At 51.7% G+C, this 24,979-nt stretch overlaps 1 protein-coding gene across 2 annotated transcripts in view; it reads left to right on the top strand.

The window, feature by feature from the left end:
• The window catches only part of CAPN9 (calpain 9), a 46,106-nt gene extending 21,538 nt beyond the window's left edge, over nt 1–24,568 (top strand). Inside the window, exons 7-20 of one of the 2 annotated variants that reach the window (XM_086679697.1) lie at nt 914–999; nt 3,358–3,435; nt 5,410–5,570; nt 6,593–6,750; nt 6,907–7,115; nt 10,016–10,052; nt 11,096–11,176; nt 12,897–12,954; nt 14,679–14,743; nt 15,220–15,288; nt 15,609–15,687; nt 16,798–16,914; nt 19,789–19,847; nt 22,669–24,568. In XM_086679697.1, coding sequence (XP_086535823.1) covers nt 914–999; nt 3,358–3,435; nt 5,410–5,570; nt 6,593–6,750; nt 6,907–7,115; nt 10,016–10,052; nt 11,096–11,176; nt 12,897–12,954; nt 14,679–14,743; nt 15,220–15,288; nt 15,609–15,687; nt 16,798–16,914; nt 19,789–19,847; nt 22,669–22,695 — 1,284 coding nt within the window. In that variant the 3' untranslated portion in view covers nt 22,696–24,568. The remainder of the gene's footprint in view (nt 1–913; nt 1,000–3,357; nt 3,436–5,409; nt 5,571–6,592; nt 6,751–6,906; nt 7,116–10,015; nt 10,053–11,095; nt 11,177–12,896; nt 12,955–14,678; nt 14,744–15,219; nt 15,289–15,608; nt 15,688–16,797; nt 16,915–19,788; nt 19,848–22,668) is intronic. The other variant, XM_086679698.1, reaches the window with a different exon arrangement.
• The last annotated feature ends 411 nt before the right edge of the window (nt 24,569–24,979 follow it).

The raw sequence follows: 24,979 nt of genomic DNA, 5'->3' as shown, positions 1-24,979 counted from the left end.
TTTTACTTCTACTCTCTTTCCTCTGAAATCTTTCTAAATGCACTGGCCCTCTCTCCTGGTCCAGGGCAGAGCATGAAGGCCATGACTGCATCATCCTTCTTTACTGGCCCAAGGGTTCTCCATATGGACAGCAGAAATCTTCACCTGACACCTGAAAGTGGGGGGAGATTGGATTCAGAAGGCTTGCAAGTGGTTTTTGTTTATTCATTGTTTACATTTCCTGTGTGTGCTTGCATACTTTTCACTGATCCATGAGTAAGATGTTAAGGATGAAGAAAACTCACTCCATGAGTACTTCTGGCCACTCTTCTTTACCGCTGGCTGTGCTAGACGCTGAGGGTACACTGATAAATAAGACTTGGTCTCCGCGTCTAGGGAGATTCCAGTCCAGAGAGAAAACTCGTTCATCTGAAGATTCATGTGGACTAGTTTCTTGTTATTTATAACTCTATGTTATTTCCCAGCTGCAGTGCAACCATCGTGGGTGACTGGTATAACGGTGTTGGTAACGCTAGCCATTATGTTCACTAGGAACTAGAAAATTCCAAGGGCCAGTGAAGAATTGATGAGTTTCGGGGCGCCTGGGTGGCTCAGTCACCAGAGCAGCAGACTCGGACTCAGGTCATGATCTCGCGGTTGACAAGTTGGAGCCCCGCACCGGGGTCTGTGCTGACAGCTTTGGATTCTGTCTCCCTCTCTCTCTGCCCCTCCCCCACTCATGCTCTGTCTCTCTCTGTCTCAAAAATGAATATAAACATTTAAAAATGAAAAAAAGAAAAGAATTGATGAGTTTGGACATGGCTTTAGCGTGTCACAGTCAAGAGGCTTTCAGTAAATCCAGCCCAGGCTGGAGGTGAAGCACTCTGAGGTTCACATGTGAATATATAATCTCCCTGGTGTTTTTCCCCTCCAGGTAAACTTCCAAGGCCGGAACGTGGAGCTCATCAGAGTCCGGAACCCTTGGGGCCAGGTTGAGTGGAACGGGTCCTGGAGTGACAGGTCAGTCCCCACCTCCTTGCCTTCTGGGGCACAGAGGGGCCAGCACTGGTTTGTGCAGACGTATGAAGAAGGGGCCCTTGGTCTACAGCTCCCAGTTCCCTCCTGACTCTTGTTCAGGGTCCTGCTTCTGGGTGGCCTTACTTCCTCCCTTTTTAGCCCTCTGGTCCATCATGTAGTCAAAATGGAACACCCTTATAATGGCTTAAAATTTTTTTTTAATGTTTATTTATTTTTGAGAGAGAGAGAGAGAGAGAGAGAGTGTGGGGGAGGGGCAGAGAGAGAGGGAGACACAGAATCTGAAGCAGGCTCCAGGTTCTGAGCCATCAGCACAGAACCCACAAACTGCGAGATCAAGATCTGAGCCAAAGTCGGTCGCTTAACCGAATGAGCCACCCAGGTGCCCCTAATGTCTTTTTAAACTTTCCAATAATTGTATTTATGTCAGTGGATGTATTCCCTCCCATGGGAATAGTTCCTATCCCTATGGTATTGTGAAAGGCTTGATCTCCAATTATGGTAGCTTTGATATTTGGTATGTATGTGTTTTGGGTGGGGGTGGGGGTGGCCATGAGTATTTTGGGTGTGAGGATCCCTGAAATATCACCAGGCAGGTCATTCCTGGGTTCTCTCTCATTGGTCAGTGACCACCGGCCAGAGGCCCGGTGGCCCAGTGGAGAGACAGAGGAAGCGCGACAGGAAGTTCATCCATTACAGAGCAGTCAGCCAGGGTTCTTTATTTGGTCCCCAGTTATAAAGAAAGTTTTGTTTTGCAGGTGTGTGTCCCCTCCTTGTCCCTCGGGAAGCGGCCCAGGTGACGGGGACCAGGGAATGTTTAGATATGCTTGGGCGGGGCCCACCCTGGCCCTGCCCCTGCCGTCTTGGGGTCCTGCTGTCCCAGCCCCGCCCGCTCATGGCTCGTGGGGCCCTGGGGAGACCTCCGGCAAGTCTCGAACCTGAATAGATCTTGAGCAAGTCTTGAACCTGAATAGATCTTGAGCTCGTGTTTGTCCTCTGCTCGCAACAAAGCCACCGCGGCACAGCCATCAGCGCGTCTGTGTCTCCGTTAACCTGACTCCAGCCCGAGGGCACAGCACACGCCCCCGCGGAGGCCAGGCCTCCCATGGCTGCTCTTGTCCCCCTTACCTGCCGCCCGGTTCGGCTCCTGCCTCCTCAGAGCCCGGGAGCTGTGGCCTAGATGGACTCACACCCGAGCAGCATCACAGGAGGGAAGAGAGCGGCCTCCCTCTCCTGGCAGAAATGGAAAGCACAGAAATACTGAAACCCAAATGAATGAGACGGCTTCCTATCCTGCGTAGGCTCATTGCGTCCTTCAGTTTAGAGAACACGCGGTGTTAAAGAGCGAGGGGCCCCTTTCTCCTTCTGTGAAACACGCAGAGGGTGAAATAAGGAGAGTGCATTTACTGGGGTCAAGGCCGGACGCTCCCGCTCAGCCTTGGGGTGATGGAGGGCAGGTCCCCATCCTGATTCCTGATCCTGACCCCCTGTTACGACGGAAGTGCTGAAAGTGCTCCTTAGCCAGTCTGCCCGCTATCGGAGGGGTGAGCCCCGTGGAAGGTAATGGTTCAAAAAGAAAATATTGGCTCTTAGTTCTGCTGGTCCAACCCTGTTTGGACCTGGAGAGGGGCTCCTTCCTCCTGGGAGGGGCCCATGCAGGGCGTGGGTGAGGTGGGCAGCCTTGGCTGAGCACCACAGTGGTGGTGACTCGGCCTGAACTCTCTGGGGGGTAGCTGCAGGGGTCGCGGAGACACAGCGAACTCGGAGGCCAGGTGGAACTCTTGGGTTTGGAGGCGGGTGGTGACGGCTGCCCACCTGGGTGCCCTGGTCCACGAAATGGGCCCGTGAACCTCACAGATCCCCACCTGGCCTCCTAGCACAGTCACGTAAAGAAGGTGTTTGACGTGTGGAATCTCAAGCCCAGGTGAACATAAGGCATTATGACCATCACTTGTCAAAACGTCGCTTACAGATGAAGAGGCGAGGCCAGGAGATGCTCCCAGGCACGCATTTCAGTCCACTTGTGGCTTCCAGTAGGAAGTTTCTGCTACCCTGCTGGTGTTCAACATCCTAGGACGGCCCCATGAGAATCCCCCATGGAGGAGGTTCAAATGACCCCAAGGGCCTTTTCCATCGGCTGCTTTTGGACGTTCACTTTTCAACCAGCCTCCAGCTCCCCTGGGACATTTCTGGGGCCCAGGGAGCAGTCACTGACCGGGACCATTCCCCACATGGCCGCATACCCTGCCTCCCCAGGAGGGACACTCCTCTCCACCAAGGCCAGTGTTGTTTCGGCTGCTGCGCAAGACCCTCCACCTAAAGCCTGACTTTGCTTATCCCTAGTTCCTCCGAGTGGCTTTCGGTCGGGGCAGCTGAGCAGAAGCGCCTGTGTCACACCTCTCTCGACGACGGGGAATTCTGGTACAGTGCTGGCCTGTTTTCCTTTCTGTATTAACGACATAACGGGTATGAGAGCCCCCTATGGCCCTTGGCTTACTTGCATGTTTCCCTTGTCTGTCTCTGTTTGATTTCTCTGGTAAAGCAAATGCATCTGTCTCAACCCCCTCGCATTCACCCAGGTTGGCAGAGAATTTGATTTGTACGTGCGGCCAAGCCTGGGTCTGCAGCCCGGCACCCCTCCCCCGAACTACCCATCATCCGAGTTTGCACCATGAATTTGAAGGCAGGCAGCCCCACTGCTCCCAGGGGCTACTCCTTGGCCCCACTTGATGACAAGGACCCCTGAAGGCAGCGACCTTGAGAGCTGAATATAGACTGAAGTGGGCTGAATATAGACTGAAGTCCTAATCTGAACTTTCCACAGGGTGGAATCTCTTTGCGTAACTGAAAGGTTTTTTTTTTTTTTTTTTTTTAACGTTTATTTATTTATTTATTTAGAGAGAGAGCACGCACAAGTGGGGGAGAGGCAGAGAGAGAGAGGGAGAGAGAGAATCCCGAGCAGGAGCCGCACTGTCAGCGCAGAGCCCGACGTGGTTTTCAATCCCCCGAAACCGTGAGGTCATGACCTGAGCCCAAATCAAGAGTCGGACGCTTAACCGACTGAGCCACCCACGCGCCCCTAACTGAAAGTTTTTAGTGGACCTTCATCTCTAGAAGTTTTTTTTTTTTAATCATATTTCTTCCTGTGGGGTTCAGAAAACAGTTGGCTCTTCCCCTGTGTAAGACCACAAATCTCGGATTTCTAGCTTTATTCCCTGGTGAGCAAACCAGTCAATTCTTACCTGAGCTCACCTCTTTCTTACATACCTTCTTAAACACCCTAAGCAAAAACCGGTATGTATGAATATTCCAGCTTTTTCCATTCTCTTCCCCTGGAGCACAGCCTCTGTCTTCCATATTTTTAGTTTTTTTTTAATTTATTTTTTTAACGTTTATTTATTTTTGAGACAGAGAGAGAGACAGAGCATGAACGGGGGAGGGTCAGAGAGAGGGAGACACAGAATCTGAAGCAGGCTCCAGGCTCTGAGCTGTCAGCACAGAGCCTGACGCAGGGCTCGAACTCACGGACCACGAGATCATGACCTGAGCCGAAGTCAGTCGCTTAACCGACTGAGCCACCCAGGCGCCCCTATTTTTACAGTTTTAATAAATATATTGCCATTCCTAACATGAATATCCATTTTCTATCTCCAATATGTCCTTGAAACCTGCCCATATGCTAAGCTGATATCACATATTTTAGAATTCGGTCATGGCAGCTCTATGCTTCAAGGCACAAATGACTTAGGGTAACACCAGCTGCTGTCACAAATAGACTCAAGATGTATAAAGACTCAAATGCAATACAGTTTATCTCTCACTCATTATAACAGTCCAGGAAGACACCCTTATTCTGTGGGTGGCCCTTTCTGTGCAGTGATTCAGGAACCCAAGCCCCTTCTTCTGTATGGCTCCCCCCTCCCCTGGGGTCACACAGTCACCTGCAGGAAGCCAGCAGAAGAGGAAAAACAGGAAAGGTTGGAGAAGACACCCCCACTTCCAACAGCCTTGACCCACACAACACTGCTTACACCCCACTCTAGATGGAAGGAATGGGTTGCAGTCCTTGGCCCCATTTTGATGGGTGAACTTTGGTGGCCTGCTTCAGGAACCATGAGGTCATGAGTCAAAGAAATTTGTGGAAAACGCGTAGGATCCACAAGCTTGAGAGATTAACAAGCCATTCAATTGGAAATTAGAGATGCATTTACCTTGAATTTTGAGTACAGAGGCTCTGGGTTTTCCTTACCTTTGTGCATTTTCTGTCTGCCCACACCTGAGTCTTGAGGACAGATGCAGACACTCACTAGTGGTCGGTTAGATGATTAAGCGATTGAGTGGATCATGGCATCACCATCACCTCCTACGCCTTGGTGTCTCTCCACCTTGTTGTAGGATGGCGTTTAGGGACTTCAAGACCCACTTTGACAAGGTAGAAATCTGCAACCTGACTCCTGACGCCCTGGAGGAGGATGCTGTCCACAAATGGGAGGTGACGGTCCATCAAGGAAGCTGGGTGCGGGGCTCCACCGCCGGGGGCTGCCGCAATTTTCTAGGTTGGTCGTCCACCTGTCACTCTCTGTCATTGCCAAATGTCCAGTCCAACCTGGGGTACGTCAGTGGATCAGGGCCAGGACCCTGGAGAAAGCCTGAAGTGTAGAGTTTAGACAGTAGGATTTCAGAGATAGCCGGTGAGGGCTGCAAAGAAGGAGCAGGAAGTTGGATAAGAATTGCTCAAGGAAACTCTCTTGTTTTCCAAATTAGGTTATTTTCCATCACAAATAATAGAAAACACAACTCACGCTAGTTTAGCAATAAAGAGGGATTTTTCCCCTACATAACTGAAAAATTCAGAGGAGAAGCGGGGTGGCCTTCAGGCATAGTTCTGTCAACGCATTGGTTTGTAATCCTCTGCTCTGCCCTCTTCCTTCTGTTGACTTTTTCCTCAGTCTGGATTTCTTGACAGTCACAGGAGGGCTGGCAGCAGCATTCAGGGCTTCCTGAGCCCTCGTTTGCATGAACAGTGAGAGCTCCTGAGGGTCATCCAACAGTGGTCCTCAACTCCCTTCTACTGGGAATTCCTTGAGCCCATATTGCCTGGTGAATGCTACACACTGGTTGGCTTTGTTCCAGTTGTCTGAGGCAACAGGGGTGAACGTAAATCACTCAGTGTTCACCCTTGGAGCCGGAGTGGGGTGGATTCTGTTCCAATTGCACAACTCCAAGGGCACCACACTCTCCTTTGAAATACCACATGGACAAAATAAGATGGAAGGAACTGTAGTTGAGTAGACCCAGAAGAATGTCTTTTAAAAGTTCTGTGGGAAATGGTTCAAGAGAAGGTGGAAATGAAAAGGGAGAGCACTTGGCATTCTCACTGGGATTATGGGAAGTAGGGCACGAAGGCCATCAGAACAGGGAGAGAAGAAATGAATGACTTTCTCGGGTTTGGGAGGTTGTGGTGGGGGTGGATGGTGCGTGCGTGTGTGTGTGTGTGTGTGTGTGTGTGTGTGTGTAGGGGGGTGTCCTTTGTGTTTTTCTAAAGGAAGGCGAAATAATTCACTTCTTTCAATGGCAGATACCTTCTGGACCAATCCACAGATAAAACTGTCCTTGATTGAGAAAGATGAGGGGCAGGAGGACTGCACTTTCCTTGTAGCCCTGATGCAGAAAGATCGAAGGAAACTCAAGAGGTTTGGTGCCGACATGCTGACCATTGGCTATGCCATTTACCAGGTGGGTAGGAACCGAGCTGAGCTTTAGAGACCACCACCTACATGCTGGATTCTCAGCCACATGCCCGAGACTCAATGGTCAGTCCCCAAACTGTGTCCAAATACCCAAGACTAATGGCCCTCCTTATAGAACCACCCTCTTACGTTCCCACTGCAGAGCCCCCGCAAAGACGAACACCTGAACAAAGACTTCTTCAGGTACCATGCTTCCCAGGCCAGAAGCAAAACGTTCATCAACCTGAGAGAAGTCTCCGACCGCTTCCAGCTGCCCCCTGGGGAGTATATCCTGATACCCAGCACTTTTGAGCCCCATCAGGAAGCTGATTTCTGCCTGAGGATCTTTACGGAGAAGAAAATTATCACCCAGTGAGTAACAGGTTCAAGAATCCCTCTTCATTTAGTGGTTCAATCCCCGAGAAGCCACCAGGGGACTGTTGGAGCCTTGACCCCTTTCTTCTCTTCTCCACGACACACCTGAGAAAGCAGGCAGGAAGGTCTCTTCACCCATTTGCAAAGTGGGATACATTTCTATTTTGGTTCTGCTCCATCCTTCCCTCAAACAGGCCACTGAAAAGCTGCCCTCTCCAACCACTTCCAGAATCATGCTCACCAGACCCCCTCGGGTGGAGCGCTTCATTTTCCAAACCCTATGTCTAAGAAGCTTCTGGAGTGGGACCCACATTTAGAAATGCTAGGACTTATTTCTGAGCAAAGTGAAGGGGGGTGGCTATTACAATGACCAGTTCCTTCTAGAACAGGTTTCTAGAAAGTTTCTAGCACGACCTGCTCTTTCAGCGTCAGTTAATAAATATTGCCAAGTTGTTTGGGGTCGTCGGTCTCAGCCTAGGCACAGTGATGCCATCAGCTAGGAACATCTGAGGGCACTCACCTGGGCCTGTACTCCCTGTGGCAAGCCCCCCCAGACGGTTCCCCAGCTGGAGCCAACGTTGAGGGCAGACGCATCTCAGCAATGACCCAGGGAACTTGGAAAGGACAAGGTTTATTGCTCACAGGTTCTGGAAGATACACAGCACCCCTGGAGTCACACAGCAATATCTTGAGGGGAGAGAGAGAGAGAGAGAGAGAGAGAGCGTGCGCACAGGCCTGGGGTTCTGCCTTTATTGGGGTCGAGGGTAGGAGCCTAGAGTTTCAAAAGGGTCACTATTGGTGAATTAAAATGCTTGAAGGCAAAGGAAGCAGTGGGTCAAATGGTCTACCGGAGCTTTCTAAAAAAAGGGGCAACCTCATGGGTGGGGTAGCTGGGCTTTTTATCTAGCCATGTCGCTCGCGATGTGTTTATTTGAGATGAGGGTCTTTGAAATGGGTGCCTCGACAGTCCAGGACGCAATGTCAGGCACTTACAATCACCAAAGCCAATGGTCAAGTGCTTACCTTACCCAAGTCTGCCCTCCATTTTGTACACCCAACTTTCTGCCGCCTCCCCTTTGCAGCGTCTTAGCAAAAAATTAGACCGTATCAGATACTTCTAAGAAAAAATTTCCCATTGCTGCCCTTTTCGCCATCAGGGCGACGTTCTAGAGGCATTCGAGGGATCGCAGAGAATTCTGTATTTGAGCTAGATGCACCCCCCACTGAGGACCGACCTGAGAAAACAAGATGGAGTCAGTGGTGACTTCGTGGCCTCCGGTTTTATCTTGTGTTTCGTGGCATGGAGTTGGACTGGTGGCGGGCGTTGAGAATACTCTCGGTTCTCAAGTCTGGCTGGGTTTCCCGAGCTGATTACAAAAGGCGTAGTTCTTTCCCATCAGCTAAATAGGGGCAATAAGATCTTAAATTTTTTTAAAAAATCCTGCTGGAGAGCTGTCCTCCAGCCTTCTCCCAGATGCCAGTGCAAGCTGAGGGTACATTTCCCCGTGTCTGTTCACGCAAGAGCACCTGTACAAGAGGCGTGAAGATGGGCGATTTTTGTGGGCAGCCGTAACAAGAGAGGGAAACCAGGCTGTGCCCATCCCACATTTTATGCTCCCTGCCCCAACAGTGGGGTGAGATCAGAGCCCGGGCATTCATAGAAGGCTCACACATAGCAGAGGTAGGGTCCATACTCACGTTTGCCCTGAACACAGTACTTTAACTTTCTTTTTAAATATTTATTTATTTTTGAGAGACAGAGAGAGACAAAGTGTGAGCAGAGAAGGGGTAGAGAGAGAGAGAGAGGGAGACTCAGAATCCAAAGCAGGCTCCAGGCTCCGAGCCGTCAGCACAGAGCCTGACGTGGGGCTCGAACTCATGAACCGTGAGATCATGACCTGAGCCGAAGTCGGATGCTTAACCGACTGAGCCACCCAGGGGCCTCCAAACGAAGTACTTTTGTCTGCTGTGATCTTGAGCATACACACCAGCTCTGTAGCTCAGTAACTGAAGAACCACAGTGACCTCTACTGCCATTGGCCTCGTGCTCTTGAGAGGATCTTAAACAATTTAAAAAGTTCTGAAAGTGTTCTCTTGTGCATGCCCAGGGGATGGCCGGGACCCCAAGTGGGTCAGGAGTCTGGCCTCCTTGGTCGCTCTTATCTGCAAAGTCCCACTAATTTAAATTAGTCCTTCCAGACTGTTCCCTGAAGAGCCTTCACAAGGACTCAGTCTGCAGTTCCTAATGCTACAGGCAGTGGCCAGTTCTGCCCACCCCGCAATCTGGGCTCCATTTTAATGTTTGATTATGGGTCTTCCCTCTGAATTTTTAGCAGTTTTTCTTGGGGAGTGCTTCGAGTTTCCTCTGTAAGATTGGATTCTTCCAAATGTTTTCGTCTCACTGAAAGCTGAAGCCCCCTCCTGCTGCCGATATTATTGCTTTCCAAACACTATCGGTTCCCCTAAATATGTGAACAGCAAAATAAACCTTTCCATTAGTTTTCCTCTTTTCCCCAAACATAGGCACGTACACACACAGCCCAACCCTCACTTCATAAATATCCCTTGCGAAAGCACATCCAGGAAACGGGGTGGTAGCTGGTAGTTTCTTTTACTTCTAGAAGTCCAGGATTTACGAGTTCTCCTTGGCTGATGGCTACACTGCCTCCCTCTCATTTTCATGCTGGGCAGGGTCTGAGTGATAGGGGAGAGAGAGGGAGGTCAACGCAGGGGGTCTGCAGACCCTGTGACACATAAACATCATGGAAAAAGAAGGGCTTCAATGGGCCAGGGCCTTCCAAGCCCTCTGGGGCCCCGTTAGTGCTGCAGATCCTAGGGAGGAAGTGAATCCACAAGTGAGTCGGTGTATTTTCTGCCCCCCTCCCCGCCCCACCCAGGGACATGGATGGAGATGTGAACATTGACCTTCCCGAGGTGAGCCTTCTCATGTTACTCTGGAGGGTGGGATTCAGTGTCTGTCCTGAAAGCTTCCTTCAGTCACAGCATCATTCAAAACTTTGGAGTTTGGGGAGTGTCTTATCTGCGATCAGGTAAGTACCTCGATTCTAACCTCCTGGAGAAGAGGCTTTGTACCTTCTAAGTCTTTCGTATCGCACCAGGACCAGGCACGGGGACGAGGTACGTGCCCGGAAGGAAGCTCTGTTTGGACCGATCTCTCTCTGTGCTGACCAACTCGCTCTGTTCCCTGAGAGGTGGCTGCTGCCTCCCAAGGGCATGGATTATCTTTAAAGCGCGTTCAATTTAAGAAAAATAAGCGATAAGAGGCAAACGAGAGTAGCTGGTGGATTCTTTTACAGCGGACTTAGGGCAACACGTTACTTCTTCCTGACGATACGTGTGTGGGGAGGGGGAGAGGGAGGGGCGGGTTTTATACTTGTCCAAGGGCTCTAAGACTTTCGAGAGGTGCTGAGGTGTAGCCGGAACAGTCTGACGCTTCCCAAGTCAGCTCAGATCCGCACAGGACAAAACACCCAAAACGTTTACTGAGCTCTTTCCACGCACGAGGCCCTGGGCTCCCGGCTAGAGACAGACTCCTGCCCTCGAAGAGTTTACCACCTGTCAACACAGATGGTGAAGCAAGTAAGAATCAAGCAGTCAAGAGCGGTGAGGGTCAGACAGGGGGCTGTGACCATCCCGGCCGGAACCCCAACTCGGTCAGGATTCTGGCCTCCTTTGTCGCTCTTACCTGCAAAGCCCCACTAATTAGTCCTTCCAGACTCTCCCTCTCAAGAGCCGTCGCAAGGAATCAGGCTGCTGTTCCTAATGCCACAGACGGTGGCCAGTTCTGTCCCCCACCCCCACCCCGCCCCACACAGCAGCAAGGTCCCAGCGTATCCCACGGGGCCACACTGTCTCCAGGGCGGGCCTCTTTTTTTTCTTGCTATCTCTTTGGGAAAGCAAATGCCAAGTTCCTTTCTCGTGGGGCCCAACGTGAGTTCCTCCGGTTGCTTTTTTAGCCTCCGAAGCCGACTCCAGCTGGCCAGGAGACAGAGGAGCAACTCCAGTTCCGGGCCCTGTTTGAACAAGTTGCCGGCGAGGTAGGGCTGGCCGCAAGCTGCACTCGGCCTTGATCCTCTGCAGAGCTCAGGGGCCTGGTTTCCTCCACCTAGGGATGCAGCAGGGTGCTGGTCAGCAACGCCTCCCGGGGGCCTGGCGGACCTAGTTCTAACGTGAGGCCAGCCCAGGTCACTTGGAAGACCAGCCCCAGTCCCTTGAGAGGCTCTCAGGACCGCCTCCCCCACCGCACTCTCACGCCGGTCTGCCACTGTCCGTGGGGTAATAGCACCCAAAGGAGCTCAGCCCAGCCCAGAGGCGTTCTGTGAAAGGCTAGAGACAGCTTGGAAGACATGGCTCATTGAACTCTACCCATACACCACCGCCATTAAAATGTTCTCTCTGCTCCGGGGGAGGGTGGCGCTGCTTGGACGTCACTGTTAAATTACAAACATGATTCTGTCCAGTGATATCAGCAGCGTGGCCAGGTTTGGCAGCTCGGGCCGGGGCCAGCCACTGGGGAAGGAGAGGATCTGTCCCTCATCTCCCGCTCTCTGACCCCGACCCCATCCCTGCCCCCTCAGTACTTAGCTTGTTTGTTGGGGGCCCTGGGTATCTCCTGGCCCGGCCCCCTCCGTTCTCCTAGAAACTGTCCCCACCTGTGTTCCCTGGTAGCCATAAATAGAGTTAACCATTTCATGGCTGGTGCTAATGACCTCATTAGCTTCCTGCCCCAATGGGGCTCCTGAATCGTAAAACCCGTGTGACACCTGCCCCTGGGGTCGAAGCCCTAACAGCGGGATTTCAAGCAGTGCCATAAACGGGAGGTCAGGGAGACCTGGGGACGACAGTCTGGGTGGAGGAAAGTGGGGACCCGTGCAGGCAAAGCGGCCATCCGTTCTCCTTCCGGGGCTGATTGGCCGGGTGGGGAAGGGAGTGAATGGTTAACTTCCGGCATCTGATGCCATCCGGAGGACGGGCCTGGGTGAGCACCCCCTCCCAGCGTAGGAGGGACAGAAGTTGCTGGAACTGGAGATCCGGGTTGGAAAGGGAAGTGAGGAATGTTGCAGGAGATTCTCTCAAACTGTATTGACGACCAAAAAACACCTGGGCCTCAGAAGCTCCAGGGTGGAACCTGGGCAGGTGTGTGCGGAAGTCACTTCACAGGTGATTGTTTCGCATGCTGGTTCAACACCCTGGACAGAAGGAGCCCTAAGTCCACGCTGCTCAGTCACGTACAGACACATCGCCTGAGCATCCTGGGAAAATGCAGATTTCCTCACCAGGAGGTCAGGGGCGGGGCCTGGACCTCCCCATCTCTAACCAGCTTCTCAGTGTCCTCGATGCCGAGATTTAGTGCACTGAGCAGACGGCCTTAGAGAAGCGGTTCTGAAATTCACCCTGGAGGTTTTGAAAATAATCCATGGGAATAATCCATGCCCGCATTTCTAATACTCTCCAGGCAGTTCTGCTGCACAGAGGCTTGGAGAACCAGACATAAATGTGCTCTGACATAAGCACCTGGGAACTTTAGCTCAGTGGGGAAGCTTGCCTTGTGGGGCCCAGCCTTCCCGTCCTTTCTGGGTTGGCCATAGTCCCTGAGAAGTTCAGCGGGCTGCAGTCACTCACGACGTGGGCACACGGGCCCGTGGCAAGGTCCTTGAGGGCCGGGCTATTGCTTGAGCCAAATCAAGCTCAGAACTGGAAGCAGCTAACAAAGAAGGTGCTATGGGCCATCAAAAGCAATTATCTCCCCTCCCACAGGATATGGAGGTAACTGCAGAGAAACTGGAATATGTTTTAAATGCGGTGCTGCGAAAGAGTAAGTGCTCATACCCACCACCCATCGGGGACCCCAGGGCTCCTAAGGGGACGTGTGACCTGTGACTGCATACCTCCTGGCTCCCCCCCAGCTCTCCCAGGTTCCCTGCTTTCCAGGGCTGGCCTTAGGTAGACTTTAAAAATAGCTTTTGTTGTTTCTTTCCTGATTACAAAAACGAAGCCCGTTATGGCAGAAAATTCTAAGATAGTCAGAAAAGCCCCAAGACAATGACCAAAGCCACCAATAATCAACTGCCCATAAATAACCACCGTTAAGATACGTGTGTGTATCTTCATGTATGTGTCGTCTGTATCTCTCAGTGTGTGGCTATATGTGCACACACATAATTGTCATTAAATTATAGATCCAATTTTTATTTATTTATTTTTTTAATGTTTATTTATTTTTGAAAGAGAGAGAGAGAGAGACAGAGCGCGAGTGGGGAAGGGGACAGAGAGAGAGGGGGACACAGAATCCGAAGCAGGCTCCAGGCTCTGAGCTGTCAGCACAGATGCGGGGCTTGAACTCGTGAACCTCGAGATCATGACCTGAGCCGAAGTCGGATGCTCGACCGACTCAGCCACCCAGGTGCCCCTTGACAATTTTATTTTTTAATGTCACAGCTTTGAGATATAATTCACCTACTATACCATTCACCCCCCACGGGTTTTAGGATGTTCGGAAAATTGTGCAACCACCACCAAGTTTAGAACATTCCATCACTCCAAGAAGAAACCCTGTACCCAGTAGCTGTCACTCCCCATCGCCCCCATCCCATGGCAACCACCTATCTACTTTCTGTCTCTATTAGGCTGGCCTATTCTGGACTTTTCATATAAAAAGAATCATGTGGGACGCCTGGGTGGCTCAGTCGGTTAAGCATCCGACGACTCTTGATCTCAGCTCAGGTCTTGATCTGAGGGTCGTGAGTTCAAGCCCCGTGTTGGGCTCCACGATGGGCATGAAGGCTACTTAGGAAAAAAAAAAATCATGTAATAGGGAGTCCTTTTTCATGGGCTTCTTTACGTAGCATAACATTCACAAAATCTATCCACGTTGTAGTATTTACCAGGATCACTGCATCCCTTTTTGTGGCCAGATAATGTTTCGTTGTAGGAATACACCAGGCGCCGTTTATTCCTCACGGGGAGACATTTGCATTGTTGCCCCTTTCCGTTCTAAATGTTTGCCATTATTAATGACCAAATGATAAAAAAAAAATCTTAATTTGTAATTCTTTGCTTGGGAGTCTTAAAACTAGGATAAGGAATGGAAAGATATCCCCATTTTTTTTTTAATTTTTTTTTTTCAACGTTTATTTATTTTTGGGACAGAGAGAGACAGAGCATGAACGGGGGAGGGGCAGAGAGAGAGGGAGACACAGAATCGGAAACAGGCTCCAGGCTCTGAGCCATCAGCCCAGAGCCTGATGCGGGGCTCGAACCCACGGGCCGCGAGATCGTGACCTGGCTGAAGTCGGACGCTTAACCGACTGCGCCACCCAGGCGCCCCAGATATCCCCATTTTTAAGGCATCTTTTTTATATTTAGCAAATTTTCCTCACAAAAGGCCTTGTCAGTTTCCACTGTCACCAGCATCCTGGGAGTGACCACGTGTCCCCCTCACCAGCCCCCGATCTGACCACACCGTAGGACTTCCAGCAGCTGGAAATAGGTTTATCTTATCACATGTCCCATGAATTCTGCTTTCGTGTGTGATTTCAGAAAAGGACGTCAAATTCAAGAAGCTCAGCCTGATTTCCTGTAAAAACATCATTTCTCTAATGGACGTATCCTTCCAAATTCATGGGCAGAAATAGCTGTGCTTTCCTGCGGTGCGGACCTTTCTAGAATGTGGCCTCCTTCACGGGTAGGATAGGCGTCTCCTCGGGGAACAACCCAAGATGGCCGCCCCTAGAATTGGAACCGAATCAAGAGGCCCGAACTGGCCAGTGGGGGGAAGGTTTTGAAGGGACTTGGGGATCTTGTTACCACTTTGGGGTCCTCTCTAAGAGAATAAAGGGAGTTTTTTTTATAATGTGCTTTTTCGAGCCTTCTGGTGCCCTCCCCATCTCACCCCTGCAGTTTTCATTCTTCAGAGATGCATGGTTTGTAATTAAGCCACCTCCCTAAGAGCCCTGGATCTGTGTCCCCAGTCCCCCGGGGCCAGCCCCTTGCCCCTTCATCTCTGGAGTCCTACGAGGCACTGGGTTGAAGCCCGGCTCACCTGCCTTCTTCCCTTCCTTCCTTAATGCTCTTGGCACAGACCAGCGGCAATGGGAAGCTGGAGTTCGCGGAGTTCAAAGTGTTCTGGGACAAGCTGCAGAAGTGGACAGTAAGTAACTCGGCCGGGGCCTGGCCTCTGGGGATTGCGTGAGCCTAGAGCAGGAGGGGGTTCTAAACGGTCAAGGTGCTGCCAGCCAGGAGAGGGCAGAAGGGAAGTAATTATGGTGGAATTTCCATTCCCAAGATCACGTCTCAGGCTTAGCAAAGTACCACAGCGCTGGCGCCCAAATTGAAAAGGGAAATCACAGGGACCCGTCTGTTTTGAAGGCCTCGCCCGACCCTGTGAGGAGTCTGTCCTCCCGCGCTGGCTGTCGCTGGCTGGCGCCCCTGGGTGCCCTCTGGTTCTCAATGCCTCTGTCCTCCCTGTAGAACCTATTCCTTCAGTTCGATGCTGACAAGTCTGGCACCATGTCCTCCTATGAGCTGCGGACTGCCCTGAAAGCCACAGGTAAAGAAAAGCCTAGAAGAGACTAGAAGCCACTTGCTTCTGGTGCCCTGGAGGGTGGCCGGTCTTTAACCTGAGTTCATGCTTCTTTTTTTTTTTTTTTTTTAATTTTTTTTAATGTTTATTTATTTTTGAGACACAGACAGAGCATGAACGGGGGAGAGTCAGAGAGAGAGGGAGACACAGAACCTGAAGCGGGCTCCGGGCTCCGAGCTGTCGGCACAGAGCCCCACGCGGGGCTCGAACTCACGAACCGTGAGATCGTGACCTGAGCCGAAGTCGGAGGCTCACCCAACTGAGCCACCCAGGCGCCCCTGAGTTCATGCTTCTTAAGAGCACAGCCCTGTCAGTGCCGGAGGCAGGCCTCGGGCTCAGGACTCGCTCCCGCACACTGGGACCCGTGTTTTAAACTGCTGTGCAATTTTGGAGTCTTTCAAATGTACCCACTAGGGCTGAACTTAGCCTCACCCCCTCTCTCAGCCTCTGGCCGAGCTTCCTGGCCAAGCAGGGGTACGTGTGGCCCTTTGGTGGCAGGCCGTGGTGCTTCCAAGCCTCTAATTGCACTCTAGGACGGTGATTATCATGGATGATCCCATGGTTGGGGGTCAGGGAGGAGCTCACAGATTTCCTCCGCCATCTGCCACCCTGTCCCTGGCTTTGTCACCAGCAGACTGAATCCAAACCAGATGATTCAGTCCTAACATCTACGAGCTCCCTACACAAAGGACAGGATCCAGGTGGCGTCTCTCATACCCCCGCAGTCCCCACCATGGCGGTCTGAGTGTCTGGGGTTGGCCGTCCTTTGCACGTAGCCGTGGCCTTGAGGCCACTGCAACCCACAGCCCCTGCCAAGCTGCGTGGTGCTTCTCACAGAGCATGCCTCACAGACAGGCCCCCTGGGCCCTGCCAGAGTTTTTAATGTGGTTCCCTCCTGGGTAAACCAAACATCCAGAAACATCGTCAGCTAGTAGAGACATGCAGTGTCTGAGGACAGCGGCCCCCCGCTGGGCCTGAGAACCCGCACTTTGCGGACAGAGCGCCGGGCGCTTCCCGAAGGTGCACCCTCGGGGCCCGGCCTTTGACGGGCTGGGGTCTCCTCGCTCTTCCCCACAGGCTTCCAGCTGAGCGGTCGCCTCCTGCAGCTGATTGTCCTCAGGTACACAGACAAGAACCTCCAGCTGGGCTTTGATGACTTCCTCAACTGCCTGGTCCGGCTGGAGAACGCTAGCCGTGAGTGTCCTCGGGGGCCCTGGGCCCCCAGGAGGGGGGCCACGACCCCTGGGCTCCCTTCCAGGAGCTGGTGAGAGATAACCTGCCAGAGATCCTGGCGAGGACAGGCCACAGGCGGCTGTCATCGTGTGATCTCTGCGCTGCGTGTGGTTAACTGAGGGGTGGGGGTGGGGGCGTCTTCGTGCACGACCTGTGGGTTATGGGCCCAGCACATTTCCGCTTGCTAAGAGCCATTCTCCTCGCGTGCATTCACAGTGTCCTCGTGGGAGGACAGGGCCACGGGTGGGGGGGGGGCTCCTGCCTCTTATCTGAGGAAGGCCCCATCTGAGGTCAAATCTGTCACAGCACACAGAACCAGGGGAGTCCCTCCCCTTCTCCCTCTCCCTCCGTCCCCCTCCCTCCACCCTACCTTTGTGTCTTGTACTCGACATTGTCTTGTCCAAACACTTGTCTGAACGCTGACCCAGTTATCCCAGACAAGAGTCGTTACTCAAGAGATTATGTGCAGGGGGTCCTTAGGGCTTACAGTTTCTCGTCACACTGTCACAAAGTTGAAGCTGAAAGAAACGCATCCGGGGGCTTGTCACCCAGGACCGGGGTGGCTGTCAGGGTTGGGGGAGGGGAGCGAAATGCGTTGACGCACGGGGCCCCGCACCCCTGAGGAGGCCCGCGCTTGGTTTAATGCTTTGACGTCGCCATCTTGAATTTTAATCATTTTTGTACAGGGGGCCCCACATTTCCATTTTGCGCTGGGCCCCACAGATCAGGGCCCCGTTCTGCTCGGCATTTTCTAAAGGGTGCTCACTTAGGTGACTTCAAGGCACTCGTTAAACCAAGGCAGGGTCCGTGCTCCTCGGTTCTAGGGTGCTGGGGCTCCCCCCTCGGCTTCTTTTGTGCCACTTAGGTCACAGGTGATTCCCTGCTGAAGCCTGTCTCCACCAGGCTGTCATCCCTGGGAGGGCTGGGCTTAGGAGACAAGCAAGACACTTCTGCTGGCTGATCGTGGTGCTTTGAGAGAGGCAAGCAGGTCCTTGGCCTTGTACGCCAAGCCGGGAGGTTGCGCCTTCTGTAGGCAGTCACCAGCAGCTGGTAAGAAGTGCATTTTAGGAAGGCCTCCTGAAAGATTGTCACTTAGTACAATCACGCAGTGGCCAGAACCGACCTAAAAATGATGAGACTTGGTAGCTTCTCTTCTCTCAACTGCCCCTGTCCTGAGTCCCCTTGGGCCGATCCTTCCCAGCAAGGGGTGCTCAACGTGTTCTTACAACAGAGGACTATTAGGGGGAAGGTACGGTTGCCCCAACACCCTCTGCTCCGGGATCCTCACGTTAGATTCACCACCTGGAGACCGTTTTTAAAATACCAAGGCTAGGGTTTTACCCCAGGATCATTTAAACTTTTTACTCTAGAAATTTTTACTCATACATAGGTAGAAAGAATGACAATCGGTCCCCATGTGCCCTGCACCAGTGTTTCCAAACTTTGCCACCCACTACAAAGTCCCTCCCCGCCCCCAGGGAAGGGCTAGCATTTTTTTTTTTAATTTTTTTTTTTTTTTTCAACGTTTATTTATTTTTGGGACAGAGAGAGACAGAGCATGAACGGGGGAGGGGCAGAGAGAGAGGGAGACACAGAATCGGAAACAGGCTCCAGGCTCTGAGCCACCAGCCCAGAGCCCGACGCGGGGCTCGAACTCAGGGACCGCGAGATCGTGACCTGGCTGAAGTCGGACGCCAACCGACTGCGCCACCCAGGCGCCCCTGGGGCTAGCATTTTTTGATGACCTGGGAGTGTGGGGAGGACGGGCACAACAGGAGAAGGGGATTAAAAGAAAAAATAATGTTTTGTGATGACCAGGCTGCCCGGGAGGCCAACTGAATAGAATCCGGGGGGTGACACACAGTGTCAGTATTTATAAAAATTCCCCCAGGGAGTTCTAGGGCCTTATACCAGCCTCAGCAACGATCGTTCTGCTGATCTTTCAGACGTCCTTCTAACGCATCCTTTTTTCCTGAATTATTTAATAACAGACCTCAGAAATTGAGTCCCTTCCCCTGTCGATATCTCTGACAGGCAGGCTCTCCGCGAGCCCTCAACCTCATCTAAGACCTGGCCCCTGCTCAACTTCCGCAGGCCGTCTTTCCACGTTGGCTTGCTGGTCTCGGGAGGTACCCAACTGCATTGGGCTGTCGGGCCCTGTCTGTTTTGTTCTAGGACAGCCACCCTTTCCCCCCTTTTGCTGTATTTCTCAAGTTCCCGGGTGACTCTCAGGGGAAGCCGGGGTTGAGTGGCTCGGCCACTTTGACTAAGATGGGGAGACTGAGGCCCAGAGAGGAAAGTAACCCCCAGGCTATTCAGCACTTCAGCCATGGCGTCCAGCTTAGAGGGCTGTCTGTCCTACCTTTGCTCCTATGTGTGGGAGCAGCTGGGGGCTCATGTTCTTGTAAGAGGCTCATGGAGGCTGAACGGCTCTCAAGACTCAGGCAAAACTTTACGTACGTGTGTTCTTTCTCTGGGGAGGAGGTCCATAGATTGCAGGGGATCGGTAGCTCCCCAAAAAGTTAGCACAGGGGAGATGTTTGGGGCCCGGGAGCTGGCCGGCTGACTGGCACATTGTAGATGACAACAGGTGCCACCCAATGGTAAGGCCACCAGCTCCGCCATCCCAGGAATTCAAGAGCCTCCCCCAGGCGCGAGAGATCCCCACGGAGTCAGCCTGAGTCTGGCCTGCTGTTCTAGAAGACCCGTGCTCACCACCAGATGGAGCAGTTCCTCCACCAGCAGCCCGGCAGGCCCCAAGGTCACAGGAAACCCTTGAACCTGTTGAAGGAACCGTCCCCACAATGATGCCTTTCTCATGTCTCTCCCCGTTAGGGGTGTTCCAGGCGCTCAGTACAAAGAACAAGGAGTTCATTCATCTCAACATAAACGAGGTACGAACCGGCCAGCGCGAGGCAGAGCCCATGCTGTGTAAACGCTTGCTGAATGCGTGACTGAATGTGAAGTTTACACTGAGCCACGGGGGCAGTGACAACAGTAAACTTGCTAATATGTTTAGGGACCCGTCGGTTAGCAGTCCATGCGATCATTGCCAGAGCCCTGTGAGCTAAGGATTCATAGCATCCCCGTTTTGCAGAAGTGGAAACTGAGGCATAAAGAGCTTAATCACCTGAACAGAGTGAGCCAGCAAACCTTGACTGCTTCTCTGCCTTCTGCCATACGGGTTCCTCAGCCTGTCTGCCTTCTAGCCTCCAATTTGTTCACTCCCCTTGCTCATGCCGTCCTGCGGGTCTCATGATTCTATGCACACGCGCGCACACACCTCAAAAACCCTGAGAAAGACACACCTTGTGCCAGTGACAGGGGCTGACCACAGCCAAAGCGATGGAGGGCAGAACACGGATCAGAGTTTCAGAGGCTCGGAAGGGGCGCCCCAGGTGTAGACAGTCCTCTCCCCGCTGCCCAGAGCGTGGTCTGCAGACCCCCAGCGTGGGCATTAACCGAGGCGAGCTGGTTAGGAACAGCAGAGTGCCACGTGGGGACGACAGCCCACAGGACTGCCATAGGCCCCCGAGTTGCTAAAAGACACCATCTGCACTATTCTCGCCACAAAAAAGACATGACCGTTACGTGACCTAAAAGGGGTGTTCGCTAACGCCACGGTGATAATCCCCCTGCAACATATAAGCATATCCAATCAACACGTTGTACGTCCTCCACTCACACGGTGTTCCATGTCAGTTATATGTGGCCAAAATAAATAAAACTAAAATAAAAATCACGCAAATAAGAAATGCAGAGGACCAAGCCCCACCCCCGACCTGCTGAGTCAGATCTTGTTTTAGGAGGATCCCCAGGGATTCCTAAGGTTTGCGAGTGCTGGCTGGTCATCCTCCTGCCCCAAGGCAGGGAGGGAGAAAATTATGGAGCACTTTCCTCCAATGGTTCCCACGATTTTTATTTCCCATTATTTTCCTTTCCCTCCCCGTGTCTTCCGCTCCAGCTCTGCCTTCCCTTGAACTTGACAGTAGCAAAGGAGGCAGCCTGTGTCCCCTTCCCAACCTTGGGCCCTTTCCCCTCCCCTCCCTCTTTCACATTCACACCGCAGACACCCGGCTCCTTTCCAAATTCAACAGCAACTTTGGATTTGGGTTGCATTTTACCGACTATCAAGATGAAGAGGTTGATGGCCGTGTGGGCCGTGCTTTGACGCATTCACCTGCCCTGTGCCTCAGTGTCACCATTTGCAGAGAAATCAAGGCCTTAGCCTGAGGATTCCAAAGAAAGATGTGCGTACCCACCCTGGTCCTTTACAAACACAAGAGGGACTCCTAGACAGATTTCTCAGTTTCGTCAGGGTTTGGCCTCTGTTAAGCCAGGGACAGTTTCCGCCTGTCCCCAGTGCGGGGGGAGAGTGGGCAGGTGTGGTACTCAATACCCTCTTAGCCAAAGGCCTCGAAGCCAAAGGCCACCAGAAGCATGATAGAAGCATCCCACTGCCTCAGCGTCAAGGTGTCATTTCCAAACCAAGCGTCCACGGGTGTGGGGGCTGGAACAAGCTCTCTTTCCTGTCTGCCCTCCCCTCGGCAGACCCAAGCCATCTCGTGTAAGTTCCCGCCCCCGGCCCCTTGTTCACCTCCAAGACAACATGGAGATGTCGAAGATCTTGGAGTCTTCTCCCTCTCTCTCCCTTCAAGCCCATCATCCTCAACTCCGGCTGCACATTAGCATCACCTGGGGGAGATTTCAAAACCCCAGTGGCCTGGCCATGACCCAGACCAAATAAGTCCAAATCTCTCGGGGTGGGGCACAAGCATTGATACATTTTTTTAAAGGGTGGGGAGGGAGAGAGAGAGAGAGAGGATGGGAGAGGGGCAGAGGGAGAGGGAGACAGAATCTTAAGTAGGCTCTACACTCAGCACAGAGCCTGAGGTGGGGCTCGATCCCAGAGCCCTAGGACCATGACCTGAGCTAAAGTCAAGAGTCAGATGCTTAACCGACCGAGCCACCCAGGCATGCCCAAGCATTGATATTTTTTAAATTCCCCGATGAGTCCAATATACGGCCAAGTTCAAGAGCCACAGTTGGGACCCCCCCTTCCCATCCACCTAGGTAACAATGGATCTTTGCCCTGCCTGGGTTGGCCCCACCCACAGTTACTCTGCTAAAAGAGCCTGTGCGTCGTCCTTCACCCAGCCGCCTTCCCTGACCCTGGCCTCGGCACGTGCTGTGCCCAGGAAGAGGGGCAGAGAGGAGAGAAAACAACGTCCCACACAAGCACGGTCCCCCACGTCACCATGCTGTGATAGGAAAGCTGGGGTGGAGAGGCGGGGAGGCAGAGGCAGGGTGGAAGAAATGAGAATTGCATGCAACTTCTCCACCAGCTCACTTGTAAAGAGCCCGGATGCTGAGCCCGCAGCCTCCACATGATGGAGGACCACCTGTGTCCTCACCGTGAGGGAGAAACGGCTGAGGAGCCTCAGGAAGGCTGTCTGCTTTGCCAGGAGAAAGCACACTTCCCTGTCTCTCACCGTCTGCACTTGACTTGAGCCAATTCAGAACTCAGGACCTCTGGGAAAACAAAGTGCTGAGGATTCTTTTTTTTTTTTTTTAATATTTCATGTCAAAGCAGAAGACCATACTCGCAGGCAAGGCAATCGCATAGCAGAGTTGCCATGGACTCAACAAGCCAGTGCTGGCGGGGACCTAGAGGGATAACCAGCCCTTCTCTTTCTTTCTCCTTTTTGTTCCCAGTTCATCAAGCTGACAATGAACATCTGAGGCTTCCCTGGCAAGGACGCACTCTGTCCGTCTGAGTCTTGACTTCTGGACCACGAACTTCAGAACGTTTCATGGTGTAGAGCTCTCCTCTCATGACCCAACCTTCTCCTCCCCCTGCCCCACCATCTTGATCTTGGAAGAATGAAATGGACACAGCTCTGACCTCGGATTTTATGCTATTTCTCTGTACAATCACTTCCCGAAGATGGCTGGTGCCTTACCTTCAGGTTCAGGCATTCCCCTTTCCTTCTCCACCTCTTCCCACTACTAATTATCCAAAGTGTAACTTGGTGCATAGAACCCTGGCTTCAACGGAGCATCCATCATTATACTCAAACATCCGACACAGGACAATGTTTTTGTTTTTGTTTTGTTTTGTTTTTAAGCTTATTTATTTTGAGAGAGAGAATGTGTGTGCATGCACGAGTGGGGAAGGGGCAGAGAGAAAGGGAGCGCAGGCTCCACCCTGTCAGTGCAGAGCCTGATGTGGGGCTTGAACTCACAAACCCTGAGATCATGACCTGAGCCGAAATCGAGAGTCAGACACTTAACCAACTGAGCCACCCAGGCGCCACAGGACAATGTTTTTGTAAGTACGTTGGGGATGAGAAGGGAAAGGTGTGATGTCATAATTAAGCATTTTCTTCATCCTAGGTGTGTTTGCTTACTGGGGGCAAACATCAGGGAATTCCGGATGCTTACTTGTAGGAGCGGAACAACACGAAAATCTCTATTTCCTCCTCCAAGAGGTGGTAACTAATTCTCCATCCAGTCCAGACACTCTTTGTGTCTAAAGCTTTTGGGTCAGAAATGCCAAAGGCAATGTTATTTCTTCTCGGGAGTCCAGATTCAGGTCAGACTGGATTGCATTCATTTCCACCATGATGGCGGAAGAACAGGGTGGAGAAGCCTTGTTTTAGCTCCCTGACCCTGCATAGGAAAATCCCACCAAACTGGATCATGGAAAATAACATGATAAGATGTTGCCTCAGTAAATGCTAGGTCTCGCTTTCTTATTTATATACCTGTGGCAGGTGAGGTGGCATGGAAAGGTGTTCAGAGAGGGAAGGAGGAAGCATGGTTGGGATGAACATGAAGGTAGAAACAAAACCTCATCAAGAGCCCTGCCCCCTGGCTGAAGGTGTCAGGGCAACACGGTCTTCTCTCTCGCTTCCCAACCCTTCCCTGAGCTCACCCAGCAATGGATGCAGGACAGGAGCGACGTGCAACAGCCATATTTTCTAGTTTTTGCACTTGATCATTGACACATTGAGGCCTTGCTGACCCTGGGGGGGACTGCCCCTTTCGGGGCTAGTCAATTCCCAGAGAGAGCAAACAACTTGCATTGACAAGCCACCCAATCCAGAGCCCACACCCCAACCATCTCCTCTATGGGGCTTTCACACTCCAGGCCTCTACCCAACCCCCCCCCCACCCTAATCACCACGGGGCCAGGTGCCATACAACTCTGGGGCACCCCTATGCCCCAGAGCCTGCTGAAATTACTCTGCCTCACTCATTCTTCCCATGGAAACCACAGTTAAGACTCTCGCCCATGTTTTCCTCTTGCTCCCTCTACTTCTTGAGCAATCCCGGGGGGTCTCTGTATGGTCCTACATGGCAGGCCCCCTCCTCTTGGGATCTGTGAGTATAACAAGTTACCTTTTCAATAGCAACTGTCTCCTGATCTGTTGGTCTGACACCACGTGATAACTCGAATGTGTCAGGAGAAATGAACAGCACTACAAATGGTATCTGTGGGCAAAGACAGAAGACTATACATATATGTTTTCTCTTTTCTAAACCTCTTTTCTCTTTTCTCTTAATTTTGTTAAAAGATGTAAGATTATATAAAACTATAATTATAACACTATATCTTTGGGTTTATAGCATTCTTGGAGATATAATAATTACACAAAAGAAAGGGAGGAAATTGAGATATATTGAAACAATATTGCTATATTTTACTGAAATTAAGCAAGTATTAACCCGAGGTAGATGGTATAAGTTATATGCATATCTTAATCTGTAAAGCAACCTCTAAGAAAATAACAAAAATGAAGTAAAGCAACAGAGGAATTGAAATGGTATACCTAGAAAAAAGTTGTTTAGCACAAAAGCAGTAAGGGGGAACACATTTTTAAAATGAGGAATAGAAAACAAAATGGCAGACCGAAATCCAACCACATCAATAATATTAAATATAAATGGATAAACACTATAATCAAAAGGCAGTGATTATCAGAATGGATTTAAAAAATAAGATTCAATGGCTACTGTCTAC

Source organism: Puma concolor, chromosome D2 (assembly GCF_028749965.1).
Source record: "Puma concolor isolate L17-30 chromosome D2, mPumCon1.1.hap2, whole genome shotgun sequence".
Lineage (NCBI taxonomy): Eukaryota > Metazoa > Chordata > Mammalia > Carnivora > Felidae > Puma > Puma concolor.
The sequence above is the reverse complement of the archived record's forward strand: the minus strand, read 5'-3'. Positions and strand labels throughout refer to the sequence as shown.